A 15,496-nucleotide genomic window follows, 5' to 3' on the forward strand; every position below is an offset into this window, starting at 1 on the left:
AGGAATAAATTAAATTTTAAAAATACATTCAAATAGAAAGCAGTTATTTTAAATTGTAAAAAATAATTCACAATATTGATGCTTTTTCTGTATTTTTAATAAAATAATTACAGGATTGGTGAGCAGAAGAGACTACTTTAAAAAAGGTTACTGTTCAAAAACTTTTGACTGGTAGTGTGAATAATACTCACCGATCATTAAAGGATAACTATTGCCAAAATTTACAGACTGCATAATCGTGTTTATAATAAAAAAAATCTGATTAAAAAACATAGAACATGCTTAAAATAGACCTCTTTTTATACAAAATATAATTTCTTATTTTTCCTTTTGATTTTGGATGTCAAACTGCAACATTTTTTTTTAAAGAATTTTCTTAAACTCTCCATCTGTCTGATCGTGACCTGCTCAGTTTAATCCCATTAAACCTTAGTCGACACACAAACGCTCACAGAAGCTCATTGTAAATATGTGTGTGCGTGTTTATAGGATGTTTGGTTTTAACAGTAACAGCATGTGAACTTCCCACATCAAAACCTTAATTAAAAACACTGGAGCTGCGCAAGAGTTTATAAACTTCCTCCTGCAGCTCACTAGATGTGATCCGTTTTGTCAATATGGGTGTGTCTTTGTGTCCTACAAGGAATAGTTCACCCAAAAGTGAAAATTTGCTAATAATTAACTTATCCTCAGGTCATCCAAGATGTAGATGTTTGTTTCTTGATCAGGTTTCTTGAACACTCATATCTGATGATGAACTCATCTACATCTTGGATGGCAAATTTGATATTTTGGGTCAACTCTTCCTCTAAAGAGTCCTCTAAATAGCTTTAATTCAACAGAAATGTTTCAACAATGCCGCGGTAAAAGTTTGACTATAATAGCTCATATTTTCAAGAGGTAACCTAAAAATATGCTCACTCAAAATGATAATTCATCTAATACTTCACCTAAAAATTAAAATTAGCTGAAAATGTATTTGCCCTCAGGCCATGCGAGATGTAGATGAGTTTGTTTCTTCATCAGAACAGATTTGGAGATATGTAGCATTACATCACTCGCTCACCATTGGATGTGAATGAGTGCCGTCAGAATGAGAGTCCAAACAGCTGATTGAAAACATCACAGTAATCCAAACCACTCCAGTCCATCTGTCAACATCTTGTAAAGCCAAAAGCTGAGTGTTTGTAAGAAACAAATCCATGAATAAGGCATTTTAACTTCAAACCGTTGCTAAAATACAAGCCCTCTATCCATAATATTGCTCTCTCCAGTGAAAAAGTGGTTTTGTCTGAATTAGGAGAAAACTATGCACAGATCAAGCAACCTAAAACAGTTCTGAACAAATATGTGGATGGATTTTGATGTGAGATTACAACAGGAGATGGACCGTTATTATGAATTATAGACTGATATTTTAGCCAAACGCAATGGTTTTAAGTTAAAATGTCTTAAGGATGGATTTATTTCTTACAAACATGCGCATTTTGGCTTCACAAGATATTAATTGATGGACTGGAGTTGTGTGGATTACTTGTGGATTATTGTGATGTTTTTATCAGCTGTTTGGACTCTCGTTCTGACGGCACCCATTCACATCCATTAGTGAGCAAGTGATGTAATGCTGAATTTCTCCAAAACTGTTCATGTGAAGACCTTTTAAACATCATTGTTCTTTAAATGATCTGTAATATGTCTCATACTATTGCTGTCTGTTCAGGTATTGATGTGGATCAGGCCAGGAGAGAGGAAGAGAGAGTGATGCTCAAGGATGCCATGGCCGTGTTGGCAGGAAGTGGCTCTCTGGTGCCTCATCCGAACACTCAGGCCACGGCGCTGCATGTCGCTGCTGCTAAAGGATACATTGAGGTGTTAAAGTGAGTGTGAGACACTTCTTACTAAATAAATACTAAACACTAAATGTGACCCTGGACCACAAAACCAGTCATAAGGGTCAATTCTTTTGAAATTGAACGAGATCTGAGTGTGCAAAAAAAATCTAAATATTGAGTTCTTGATGCATATTACTAATCATAAATTAAGTGTTGATATATTTATGGTAGGAAATTTACTAAATATCTTTTCTTAAAGCAGTAGTATGTACTCACTCCTTTGTCATCCAAGATGTTCATATCTTTCTTTCTTCCGTTGTATAGAAATTGTTTTTTTAAGGAAAACATTTCTGGATTTCTCTCCATATAGTGGACTTCTATGGTGCCCCCGAGATTGAACTTCCAAAATGCTGTGTAAATGAAACAATCCCATCTGAGGAAGAAGGGTCTTATCTAGAAACGATTGGTTGTTTCCTAAAAAAAAAAAAATAATTACAATTTATATACTTTTTAATTTCAAATGCTCCTCTTGTCTAACTCTACATCCACTTTCTGTATTCTGGTTCAAGATATTTAGGGCATGTCAAAAAACTCCCATCTCATTTTCTCCTCCAACTTCAAAATCGTCCTACATCACTGCTTTACCTTATTTGTAAAGGGCTTTTGACCTTCCTTGCGTGTTCAGTTTGTAAACACTGGGCCGGTACTTCTGCAGCGATGTCGGATGATTTTGAAGGAGAGTTGGAGGAATAAAAGAGATGAGTTCTATGTTGAGTTTGAACTTCCAAAATACAGTTTCAATGCAGCTTCAAAGGGCTCTAAACAATCACAACTGAGGAAGAAGGGTCTTGTGGTCTTGTGGTCGGTACTTCTGCAGCGCTGTAGGATGATTTTGGAGGAGTGTTGTGAGGCAAAAATTTCAGGATTTCTCTCCATATAATAGGCTTCAATGGTGCCCGAAAATTTGAACTTCCAAAATACAGTTTCAATGCAGCATCAATGGGCTCTAAACGATCCAAACTGAGGAAGAGGGGTCTTATCTAGCGAAACAATTGATTATTGTCTAAAAAAAAATTAGTCAGTATTTCTGCAGCGATGTAGGATGATTCTAAGGAGAGTTGGAGGAGAAAATAAGATGAGTTGCAAAGAAATTATGTTTTTGAAAGGTAACATTTCAGAATTTCTCCATGTAGTAGACTTCAATGGTGCCTGCCGATGAAGAAGGGTCTTATCTAGCAAAATGATCAGTTATTTTCTAGAAAAAAAAATACAATTTATATACTTTTTAACCTCAAATGCTTTTCTTGTTTAGCTCTTCGTGTACTCGTGTACAGTCGTGGCCAAAAGTTTTGAGAATTACATAAATATTGGAAATTGGAAAAGTTGCTGCTTAAGTTTTTATAATAGCAATTTGCATATACTCCAGAATGTTATGAAGAGTGATCAGATGAATTGCTTAGTCCTTCTTTGCCATGAAAATTAACTTAATCCCGAAAAAAAACTTTCCACTGCATTTCATTGCTGTCATTAAAGGACCTGCTGAGATCATTTCAGTAATCGTCTTGTTAACTCAGGTGAGAATGTTGTCGAGCACAAGGCTGGAGATCATTATGTCAGGCTGATTGGGTTAAAATGGCAGACTTGACATGTTAAAATGAGGGTGATGCTTGAAATCATTGTTCTTCCATTGTTAACCATGGTGTCCTGCAAAGAAACGCGTGCAGCCATCATTGCGTTGCATAAAAATGGCTTCACAGGCAAGGATATTGTGGCTACTAAGATTGCACCTAAATCAACAATTTATAGGATCATCAAGAATTTCAAGGAAAGAGGTTCAATTCTTGTTAAAAAGGCTTCAGGGCGTCCAAGAAAGTCCAGCAAGCGCCAGGATGGTCTCCTAAAGAGGATTCAGCTGCGGGATCGGAGTGCCACCAGTGCAGAGCTTGCTCAGGAATGGCAGCAGGCAGGTGTGAGCGCATCTGCACGCACAGCGAGGACAAGACTTTGGGAAGATGGCCTGATGTCAAGAAGGGCAGCAAAGATGCCACTTCTCTCCAAAAAAAAACATCAGGGACAGATTGATCTTCTGCAAAAAGTATGGCGAATGGACTGCTGAGGACTGGGGCAAAGTCATATTCTCAGATGAAGCCTCTTTCCGCTTGTTTGGGGCATCTGGAAAAAGGTTTGTCTGGAAAAGAAAAGGTGAGCACTACCATCAGTCCTGTGTCATGCCAACAGTAAAGCATCCTGAGACCATTCATGTGTGGGGTTGCTTCTCATCCAAGGGAGTGGGCTCACTCACAATTTTGCCCAAAAACACAGCCATGAATAAAGAATGGTACCAAAACACCCTCCAACAGCAACTTCTTCCAACAATCCAACAACAGTTTGGTGAAGAACAATGCATTTTCCAGCACGATGGAGCACCGTGCCATAAGGCAAAAGTGATAACTAAGTGGCTCGGGGACCAAAACGTTGAAATTTTGGGTCCATGGCCTGGAAACTCCCCAGATCTTAATCCCATTGAGAGCTTGTGGTCAATCCTCAAGAGGCGGGTGGACAAACAAAAACCCACTAATTCTGACAAACTCCAAGAAGTGATTATGAAAGAATGGGTTGCTATCAGTCAGGATTTGGCCCAGAAGTTGATTGAGAGCATGCCCAGTCGAATTGCAGAGGTCCTGAAAAAGAAGGGCCAACACTGCAGATACTGACTCTTTGCATAAATGTCATGTAATTGTCGATGAAAGCCTTTGAAACGTATGAAGTGCTTGTAATTATATTTCAGTACATCACAGAAACAACTGAAACAAAGATCTAAAAGCAGTTTACCAGAAATCTTTGTGAAAACCAATATTTGTGTCATTCTCAAAACTTTTGGCCACGACTGTACTTGGTGTATTCCGGTTCATGATAGTTAGGGTATGTCCAAAAACTCGCATTTCATTTTCTCCTCCAGGATTTCTCTCCATATAATGACCTTCAGTGGTGCCCACGAGTTTGAACGTCCATAGAAGTCCATTATATGGAGTGAAATCCTGAAATGCTTTCCTCAAAAAACATAATTTCTTTACGACTGATGAAAGAAAGAACATCTTGGATGACAAGGGGGTTAAGTACATTATCTGTACATTTTTGTTCTGGAAGTGAACTACTCCTTTAATATCCTAATGAGTTTTGGCATAAATGAGTTTTTTTTTTCCTAACTCTCCTTTCCAATCATTCAAATCTTTGTGTTTCTCTCCTCCTCAGGGTGCTGTTGAAGTGCGGGATAGACGTGGACAGTCGGGACAGTGATGGCTGGACGGCTTTTCACGCGGCGGCTCACTGGGGACAGGAAGAGACCTGCGTTCTTCTGGCTGAACACATGTGTGACATGAACGCTGTCAATAACGTGGTACGCTGGTCTGTTATCATCCTAAAGGGGTTTATTTTACAATAATAACTAGCTGAGTGTACATTTATGGTGCCTTTACATGGCACTTGTAAAGTAGTGTATTGTAAATGGGACCAATCACAATCAGTCAAACTTTATTTTAAGATATAGTGCATTTGTGTATCATAGGGCCAAACTCCACTCGACGTAGCTGATGAGAACATCGTTGATAACTTGGAGGAGCTTCAGAAGAAGCAGAACGCTGTAAGTTTTGTCTGTTTATGTCTGCTATCTTATCACCTCTTGGTTTATGTTCAAAGAGTGCTTTCATTTTGAGCAAATGAGACGATATCTTTGCCGCATTAATGTCCCAAAAACAACAGCGTGAACGGAGCCGACATTATCAAACATGCTTTGTCAGAAGTGTGTGTTCAGTGTTAGGATATTTCAGGGAAGTGTGTGCAGTTAAGGTTGAATGCATCAGTGGTTGGACCTTGTTTGTAATGTCAGTTTATTAGCATCAATGGCTCTATTAATGCATAAGCACGTCCAGTTTTATTGCTAGTTGATTAGTTTGACAGGTGAGCAGTTTTGAAGAATTGAATCTTACAAGGCCACAAGTGAAATAAATAAATCAAGAAATATATGTGGGTCAAAGACGTCAAGATGTCCACATCAAAAGAAATTTACAAAAGTGTTTTTGTGTCCATAGAAAGCACATTACTACTTTTAATGTTTTCCAAAAATTTTAGAGAATAAAACGTCAAAATTTGGTTGAAATAATGTCATACAGTGCAACACAATATTTATGTAAAATTTCAACAACATGCTTATTCTGATTTGTACATATTAAAATATATAAAAGATATAGAATTACAACTAATTAGTGTTTGCTGTGAAAGTAATTTGGCTTTTAATATGTGATAAATTGAGTTTTGTTGTAAATATGCCTGACAAGATTGTTACACTGAATGACATTTTAGTGGGTGTCTACTGTAAATTAGGGAAAACTGTTTTGCTCAGAAAAACAAAAATGCAATTACATTAAACAGAAAACAGCAACAATTTAAAGCAGTATTACACATTTTTTGTTTATGCTTAAACCCTTTTTAGTCTTTAACCCATGTCTAAAGGAAAAAATGAAATGTACCGTTATTTATGGTAAAAAAAATGTTTTTAATATTATTTTTGTTTTTATATTAAAATTCATTTTTTTATTTTTAGTTATAGTTATTTTGTTTGGTTATTTTTGTTAGTTTGTTAAATGTTAAATGTTTATTTTTTTTATCTTTTTTTTTACCTTAGCTTTAGTTATTTTAGTGCACCAAGTGCCAAGAAATGTTGAAAATTAAAAAATGAATATGATCTTTTTTATGAGTTAATATATTATAATAATAATTATTATTATTTTAATTATTATTAGTTAATTAATTAATTAATATAATATATACATTTCATGCAGAATATTATTTATTTTCTTTAATCTTCTTGTGATATTTCACTGACATATTCTTGAGTTCCTGTGAGTTTACTATTAATGATTAATTATTTATGGTGAGATACATTTTTTTTGTGAAAATAAAATAAAAATGTAAAATAAAGTTAAACAAATAAAATACTGAATAAAATACAAACAAGTATTAGAATAAATATACAATTATATTTATTATTATTATCATGATTAAATATTTTTAATATATAAATGTACATCAAAAACAGTCTCTTATAGTATATAAATGTAGAAATGCTTTTGATTTTGTGATGAGAAATGACTTAATATACAGTATAATGTAATCTTGAATATTTCTGTCAGATTTACCTTTATGTGAAAATAAATTTGAGATAATTATCGACGAATTGATAAATTATTTGTGAAAATGAGTAATTATACTATAAATACTAAAAAAATTAAATGCAAAAAGTACTGTAGTTTACTATTATTATTATTATTATTATTATAAAATATTTATTGTATGTATAAATGATTTTTTTTTTATGCAGAATTTTTTTCCTTTAGATTTTGTGGTGATATAGGACTTATATATGATATTACATATTCTTGACTATTACTGTCTTTATTTGAGCTTTTGGCAATGTTTTATCTCCTAAAGATGCGTTCAGAGAAACTGAAGTTGCAGACACCCGTGATTGAGACCAGCCCACCTGTTTCAATGGCGCCAGCTCGCCCTCGCAGGTAACGTCACATATGCATCACTTCCTGTGTGACAAAACCCAAAGTTATTTTTTAGTGAATCATTGAATCAGAGTGTTGAATCAAAACCTGATTCATTAACAAATATTGGGAATGTTCAATAATAAGTGTTCCATCACATGACATATTCTCAGCTCTCACCGATTGGCTGATTTTCATGTCCCCTACAGGACGTCCATCTCTCGTATGAGCAGTAAAGAGAAGATCACCCTGCATGAGCGAGAGAAACATGCTCCGCCCACACTCCAGACTCCGCCCACAGAAGAGGATGAGGATGAGTCGACGCGCACAGCGAGCCAATCCAAACCCTCCAGCAGCTCCAGTTCAGAGGAAGAGAGCGAATCAGAGAGTGACGCTGAGTCAGGTGACCAAACCCCGCCCATTTTTAGTCTTAAAAATCAAAAATCTTATTAGATGACTAATGATTTGTGTCTGTGTCTTTTCAGAAAAAGCCAAAACTCGAGAAATGATCAACAACTTGAACAACAAACGCAATGCAGCGCCTGTTGCAAGCTCTGTGACCAACACTGCCCTAAACCAGGTTAAAAAGGTGACCACACAACTGCTAATGCATTAAACTTGCTCAAAGCATTCAATTTTTTGCTGATTTGCAGAAAATGTGATGTCAATGCTTGAATGTCTAAAACAATTGTACAAATTTCTGGCTTTCCATAGAAATCTATTGAGGTTGATTTTCTGAATCAACTACATTTCCTATAATATATATATATATACTAAAATAGTGACAAATCAATTGAAATGGCCAGTAACAGGCAAAAATTCTATATCAAATTTTATAAATTATATAAAAAAATATTAGTTATAAAATTATATAAATTATATATTTGAGTGGTTGATCATAATAAAATTATTAGTAATTAAACAAAATCATTGCTGTGGGTGTATTTAAAAATTGTAATGATTTTATTTAATTTTGTAGTGAAAGAAAAATATTGTCATAAATATATTTATTTATTTATATACATTTATATTTTTATATTATATATATTTTTTGTTGTATTTTATATATATAATATAACAATGTTATTTTAATATTTTGAATGTGTTTTTATTTTAAAATGTTTTACATTTTTCATTTTTATTTTAATTTTAACTAAAACCTTTTTTATTAATTTTGTTGTTGTGCTGTCTTTTTATGTCTGTGAAATGCTGCTTTGACAACTACCTGTTTTTTTATTAATTAATTAATTTATTACAATAATATTTTTTTGCTTTTAATTAGCTATAGAAAAGCCTTATTAGACTTCTATAACTACATTAAGCTTATAATATAACATATCAGTGTTATTTTAATATTTTGAATGTTTTTATTTTAAAATATTTCATATTTTAATTTTATTTTAACTTAAGTTTTATATTTTTTGTTGTTGTTTTGTCTCAATATGTCTGTATAGTTTTTATACATTTTTATTTCACTTTTAGCTTTAGTTATTTTAGTTCAAGTTCAAGTTTTTACTAATTTAAGAGTTTTTATAAATTTATCATGATAATAGTTTATTTAATTAACAATAATAAGCCTTAGAGAACTTCTCTAACTATAATAAGCTTATAATATAATATATCATTAGTTTAATATTTTGAATGTTTTTTTTTTGAAAATGTTAAATTTTTTAAATGTTTATTTTAATTTTAACTAGAGTTATTAATTTAGTGTATAACTATAGTTTTAATATTTTTCATTCCGTTTAGTTCAAGTTAAACTAAAAATATTTATTTATTTATTTATTTATTTCAAGAATAGCTTTTTGTTTTATTTTTAACTATAATTGGCCTTATAAGACTTCCATTAGGCATAACTATATTGAGCATATAATATAATATATAACATAGTTCAAAAACAGAACCTTCATAACCACCAAGACCTTATATATAATAATGTGTAAATGAATATGTACAATATTTATTTTTAAATGTATAATATAATATAATAGTATGTGGTCTGTTTGTAGGCTGAACCCGTCCGGACCTCGGTGACAGAGGCTCCAGGTTCCTGGAGAACGTCTTTGCGTAAAGCAGGAAGTTCTTCAACGCTGGGCTCCGCCGGGGCCTCTGATCCAGCCAGTGAGGCCCTCAAGGACTCCGAAACTAAACTGGGAATGACACGCTCTGCATCCAGTCCCAGACTGAGCTCTGAATCTGATAATAAGGTAACACATATATATACTATATGGATACTGTATGCACTGAATGAGTTGGTAGTAAGACCCAAATCTTTTGACATTAAATCACATTTTTTTATCTTTAGTATAAAAAAGTATAAAAAAATTCAAATAACTTATTTTAAATTATTATAATATTTCACAACATTACTGTTTTACTGTATTTTTTTACTGTGTTTTTGACATTTTGTTTTTACCATTTTTTTTTATCAAAAACTTTGAAATTATAGTAATAGTTCACAATTTTACTGTATTTTTACCTTTAAAAGTCTTAAAAAAATAAAATAATCAAATTTAATATTAGTTTTAAAATAAAAAATAAAAAAATTCAAATGTAAAATGGTTATTTTAAATTATAGCAGTATTTCACATTTTTAACCCTTTTTTTCACTCTTCTTTTGACCTTTTTTTTTTTTACTATTTTTACACCTAATATTTCATACCATTTTTCTTTCAAAAACTTTTAAAATTAAAAAAAATTCTAATGTTAAACAGTTATAAATTATAGCAATAGTTTACCTTTTTTTTTACGCTTTTCTTAAATTCAAATAGAAAATAGTTACTTTAAATTACAGGATTTTTTTTTTTTTTTACAATATTACTGTTTTTACTGTGTTTTTGACACATTTAAGTACCCTTTTTTCAAAAACTTTAAAAGGTATAACAAATTCAAATAGAAGACAGTTATTATAAATTACAGTAATATTTCACAATATTTTTGTATTTTTGACCTTTTTATTTTACAATTTCTCTTTCAGAAACGTAAAACATTCTAATTATGGATATATTTCACAATATTACAGTTTTTTAATGTATTTTTGATCATTTTTCTTTCAAAAACTTTTAAAAGTATACAGAAATTCAAATTGAAAATAGTTATTTTAAAATTATAGCTATATTTCAAAACATTACTATTTTTACTGTATTTTTTATTTACCCTTTTTCTTTCAAAAATTTAGTTTGAAACTAATCAAATAGAAAAGGTATTTTTTAAATTATAGTAATATTTCATAATAATAGTTTTTACTGTATTTTTTGACCTGACATTACCGCTTTTTCTTTCAAAACCTTTTAAAAGTATAAAAAAAATCCAAATGGAAAACAGTTATTATTATAGTAATTTTTTTTTTACCTTTTTTACGCTTTTCTTAAATTCAAATAGAAGACAGTTATTATAAATTACAGTAATATTTCACAATATTTTTGTATTTTTGACCTTTTTATTTTACAATTTCTCTTTCAAAAACTTAAAACATTCTAATTATGGATATATTTCACAATATTACAGTTTTTACTGTATTTTTTGACCTGACATTTGTTACCGCTTTTTCTTTCGAAATCTTTTAAAAGTATAAAAAAATCCAAATGGAAAACAGTTATTATAAATTATAGTAATATTTTTTACCTTTTTTTTTTTTACCCTTTTAAAGGCAAAAGACAATTCAAATAGAAAACAGTTATTTTATTTTATATTTTATTTTTTATTTTATTTCACAATATTACTGTTTTTACAGAATTTTTGACACATTTTTGTACCCCTTTTCTTTCGAAAACCTTTATAAGTATAAAAAAAATATAATATAATTAATTAGTATAATTATTATAAATTACACCAATATTTCACAATATTACTGTATTTTTTTTCAAAAACTTAAAAGTATAAAAAGATTCAAATAGAATTGTCGTAATATTTTACAATATTACTGTTTTTACTGTGTTTTTAACCTTTTTTTTGCCTTTTTTCTTATAAAAAACAAAAAACAAGTAAATATGTAACTTAGAACTAACTTTTTAATTAATTAGAATAAAAACAAGTAAATAAAACAGTAAAACTAATGTAACACAATAGAAAACTTCTATAAATGGCTCAAAAATGTCAAAAACATCATAACCAGCTCTTATACATATAACAGCGTAAGTTATGTTATGTTGTTTTTCGTGTGTTCAGGAGCCCAGGTTGGCCCGTGTTCAGCCCACTCCGTCCAGACGCCTTTTCAGCATCAGCGACAGCAGCACCAGCACTAACCCCGACACCTCCAGCAGGTGAGAGACACAGGAAACACAGACTATTTCCTGTTCTGACAGTTTTCTTACCTCATCCGTCTCCCGTGTGTGTGTGTTCGTAGCTTGTTGAGCCGGAGCTCTTCGTACACGCGCCGATTGAACAGCCAGTCCGCCGGAGACGTGTCGACCCCGAACCCCTCGTTACCTCGCAGCTCTTCTTATGGCAGGAAACTTGACGACCCTTCAGTGACCTCTGTAACCACGGCAACCTCTGGACTGAGTCGCCTCAATAATCTAGTGGCTCAGAGGTGCGTGTGTCTCTGATCGCGTGTGATTTGATTGGGTCTTTTTTTGCACTGGTAAGATCTGGTGTATCTCTCTCACAGGTCGGCTCAGGAAGAGGCTGAAAAGAAGGAGCTCGTCTCGAATTCTGTAACCACGACAAGCACATCAGGCGAGCCAGAGACCAAACAGAGGCGCAAGTAAGTGTGTTGATGATTTCCACGAGACAGAGTGCTAATAAACCTCTATCCTGCACTATCGTGTACTTACTTAAAAAACTGGGAACCATGCACATATATATATATATTTTTTTTTTTCTCACATTTTCATTATTTAGATATTTTTGCTGTGCAAATTTGCTCTGTCTCTCTCTCTATAAAATAATAAATTACATAATTTACTTTATATACATTTGTTATATTTATATATACATGTAGAGATTTATTTTTGCTGTAAAAAATCATTTAAATTAAATAAGTTATTTATATTTGATACTATAATAATGTAATAATCAGTTTAAAATAAAATAAAAACTTTAAAAAAAAAAATTGAAATGTTGCTTTGGCAACTAATGGAAATAGAAATAAAAATACTAAAACAAAAATTTTGAAAAAAAAGGAAAATATTGGACAAAAAAATATTTTTTTTAATTTATATTATTTATTTGTGAAAATGTCCTTAGGTTTGTGTGTGTATAATGTACAATTTTAAACTAAAAATAATTAACATTTGTATTTAAATAATTAAAAATAATTTTTTTATATAATTTATTTTAACTAAAATTAAAATTATATTTTAAACTAAAATTATTAAAATAAAATGATTTTATATTATTTATTTGTGAAATGTGTGTGTGTATTTTATAATTTTAATGTATAATTTTAAATGTATAATTTAAAAACACTTATTTATATTATTTAAATGTATCATTTTATTCTGTAAAATAAATAATTTAATTATACATTTTTTATAATTTATTTTACAGTTTTATTTAATTTATAAATATATAAAATATAATTTAAAAAATTACATAATAGAAGTTGTTTATATATAAATAATTTATAATAATATAATAATAGGTTTACTTTTTTATTTAAAAATATTGCTTTGGCAACTTGCTAAAATAGAAATAGAAATACTGAAACAAAAATATTGAAAAAAAGGAAAATATTGAGAAATCTTTTGTATTTTATGTTATTTATTTTTTGAGAATGTCCTTGTGTAAATGTATAAATTATTATTATTATTTTTTTTAATTAAATAAATTATTCAGTTATAAATATTTATAATTTATTTTATATTTAATAGTAATTATATACTGTTTAATTTTATTTAAATTAAATAATAAAAGTTATTAATATTTAATATTAATTTGTATAAATATAATAATCCGTTTGAAATTAAATAAAAAAATATTGCTTTGGCAACTAATGGAAAAATGCAAAACTAATGAAAAAAGGAAAATATTGAGAAAAAAAAAGTACACATACAGTTATTATTAAAACAAAATTTTTTGCATTTTATATTATTGTTTTATATGTCCTCGTATAAATGATTTTATTCTAATATAACATTTTATTCTAATAATTATAAATATTTATAATTTATTTTAGATTGAATAGTAATTATATACAGTTTAATTTAATTTTAATTCAATTAAATAATAAAAGTTAAATAAATAATATAATCTAAAATAAAAACATTTTTTTAATAATGCAAAAATAATAATTTGGTGACTAGCGGAAATAGAACTACTGAATCAAAAATATTGAAAAAACAAAATTTGTTTTAATAAAATCTTGGTGTATTTTATTATATATATTATTTATTTTTGAAAATGTCCTTGTGTATATTACATAAAGTTTTAATTTTTATTTAATTAAATAAAAATTATTTACACTTAATGCAAATTTATAATCATATAATAATCATTTTATATTTAGCAATATATGTAATAAAATAAATTTAATTTACATTTTAATTTTATAATATTTAATAATCAGTTTATAATAATGATAATAATTTTATACACTGGTTTATTGTCTGTACAAGATGGTCCCCCAACTCTTTCTAGCTTGACCAAGTGATCAACCATCTAGACCAGTTTGGTCCAGCTACCAGCTAGTTTTAGCAATGTTTTGATTATTTTGATTGGCTGAAGCTTGTGTTTATGTGTGTGTAGGTCATATCTGACTCCAGTGCGTGACGAGGAAGCAGAAGCTCAGAGAAAGGCCCGATCCAGACATGCCCGTCAGTCCAGACGCTCCACGCAGGTCAGTCCAGCCTCATGACTATTAAAAATCATTGTCATTAATAAAAAAAAATAATTCAAAATAATTGCAAATTATTTAATTATAAAAAAAGTGTATTGTATGTAAAATAATAATAATACATTCTATGACGTAACACTGTTTTTTGACACTTATTGACAGATAAATCTGTGAAACCGGTGAAATCACAATAATAGATCCATTATTTCTCGAAAGTGCTGGGAAAATATGTTGATTTTCATGTGGAATATGCATTAAACAGTCAGTGGGCGGTCTGTCTAAGGCTGTATGACCTTTAATCCTGAACTCTGACCTTAACACTGGGCAAACATGTGTGTAGAGTGGTTTTGCATTTGTGCGCAGCTGGAGTCCAGACATCTCCGTGTGACCGTTGTGTTTGCTCTTCAGGGTGTTACTCTCACAGACCTGCAGGAAGCGGAGAAGACAATGAAGACGGAAAACAAGGGGAAGGAGAAGAAGAAAGAAGAGGAGGAGAAAGAAGCGAAGCAAAAGAAGGCAGAGGAAGGGGTGAGAAAGGTTGAGTTTAATCCAAGTATCTGCATTTGCGCTGCACTCAGAGAGAGAAACCAGTCCGAAATCTGAAAGGTTAAAGGTCAAGTGTGTCCTTTTTTTGATGTTATAGTACTTTCTAAAACTGAACAACGACTGAAGTGATGCTTGAAGAATAGCAGAGGAAAAGAATGATTGAGAAACCTGTTTGGAAACAATGATTAGCAGTGTTTGAGACAAGAAGCAATATTTTAATCAAACTATGCTACTACATAAAAAGACATATTTCACCTGTGTGTGTGTGTGTGTGTGTGTGTGTGTGTGTGTGTGTGTGTGTGTGTGTGTGTGTGTGTGTGTGTGTGTGTGTGTGTGTGTGTGTGTGTGTGTGTGTGTGTGTGTGTGTGTGTGTGTACCTGGTATTCATCACGTTGTGGGGACCAAATGTCCCCACAAGGATAGGAATACCAGTAGATTTTGACCTTGTGGGGACATTTCTCAGGTCCCCATGAGGAAACAGGCTTATAAATCATGCACAATGAGTTTTTTTGAGGAAGTAAAAGTGTGCACAATCTCCTGTGAGGGCTAGGTTTAGGTGTAGGGTAGGTGTAGGGCGATAGAAAGTACGGTTTGTACAGTATGAAAACCATTACGCCTATGGAATGTCCCCATAAAACATGTAAACCCAACGTGTGTGTGTGTGTGTGTGTGTGTGTGTGTGTGTGCGTGCGTGCGTGCGTGCGCGCGCGCGTGTGTGTGTGTGTGTGTGTGTGTGTGTGTATGTGTGTGCGTGTGTGTGTGTGTGTGTGTATGTGTGTGTGTGTGTGTGTGTG

General features: G+C 31.2%; 1 protein-coding gene across 1 annotated transcript in view; it reads left to right on the forward strand.

Moving 5' to 3' along the window:
• The window catches only part of LOC141333461 (protein phosphatase 1 regulatory subunit 12A-like), a 38,195-nt gene that overhangs the window by 21,061 nt on the left and 1,638 nt on the right, over window positions 1-15,496 (forward strand). The window contains exons 4-15 of the mRNA XM_073838475.1: window positions 1,721-1,877; window positions 5,085-5,229; window positions 5,398-5,472; window positions 7,320-7,402; window positions 7,591-7,784; window positions 7,867-7,970; window positions 9,391-9,588; window positions 11,549-11,643; window positions 11,727-11,912; window positions 11,991-12,086; window positions 14,069-14,159; window positions 14,565-14,684. Of these exons, the coding sequence (XP_073694576.1) occupies window positions 1,721-1,877; window positions 5,085-5,229; window positions 5,398-5,472; window positions 7,320-7,402; window positions 7,591-7,784; window positions 7,867-7,970; window positions 9,391-9,588; window positions 11,549-11,643; window positions 11,727-11,912; window positions 11,991-12,086; window positions 14,069-14,159; window positions 14,565-14,684 (1,544 nt within the window). The remainder of the gene's footprint in view (window positions 1-1,720; window positions 1,878-5,084; window positions 5,230-5,397; window positions 5,473-7,319; window positions 7,403-7,590; window positions 7,785-7,866; window positions 7,971-9,390; window positions 9,589-11,548; window positions 11,644-11,726; window positions 11,913-11,990; window positions 12,087-14,068; window positions 14,160-14,564; window positions 14,685-15,496) is intronic.

The sequence above is a fragment of the Garra rufa genome, chromosome 4, assembly GCF_049309525.1.
Source record: "Garra rufa chromosome 4, GarRuf1.0, whole genome shotgun sequence".
Lineage (NCBI taxonomy): Eukaryota > Metazoa > Chordata > Actinopteri > Cypriniformes > Cyprinidae > Garra > Garra rufa.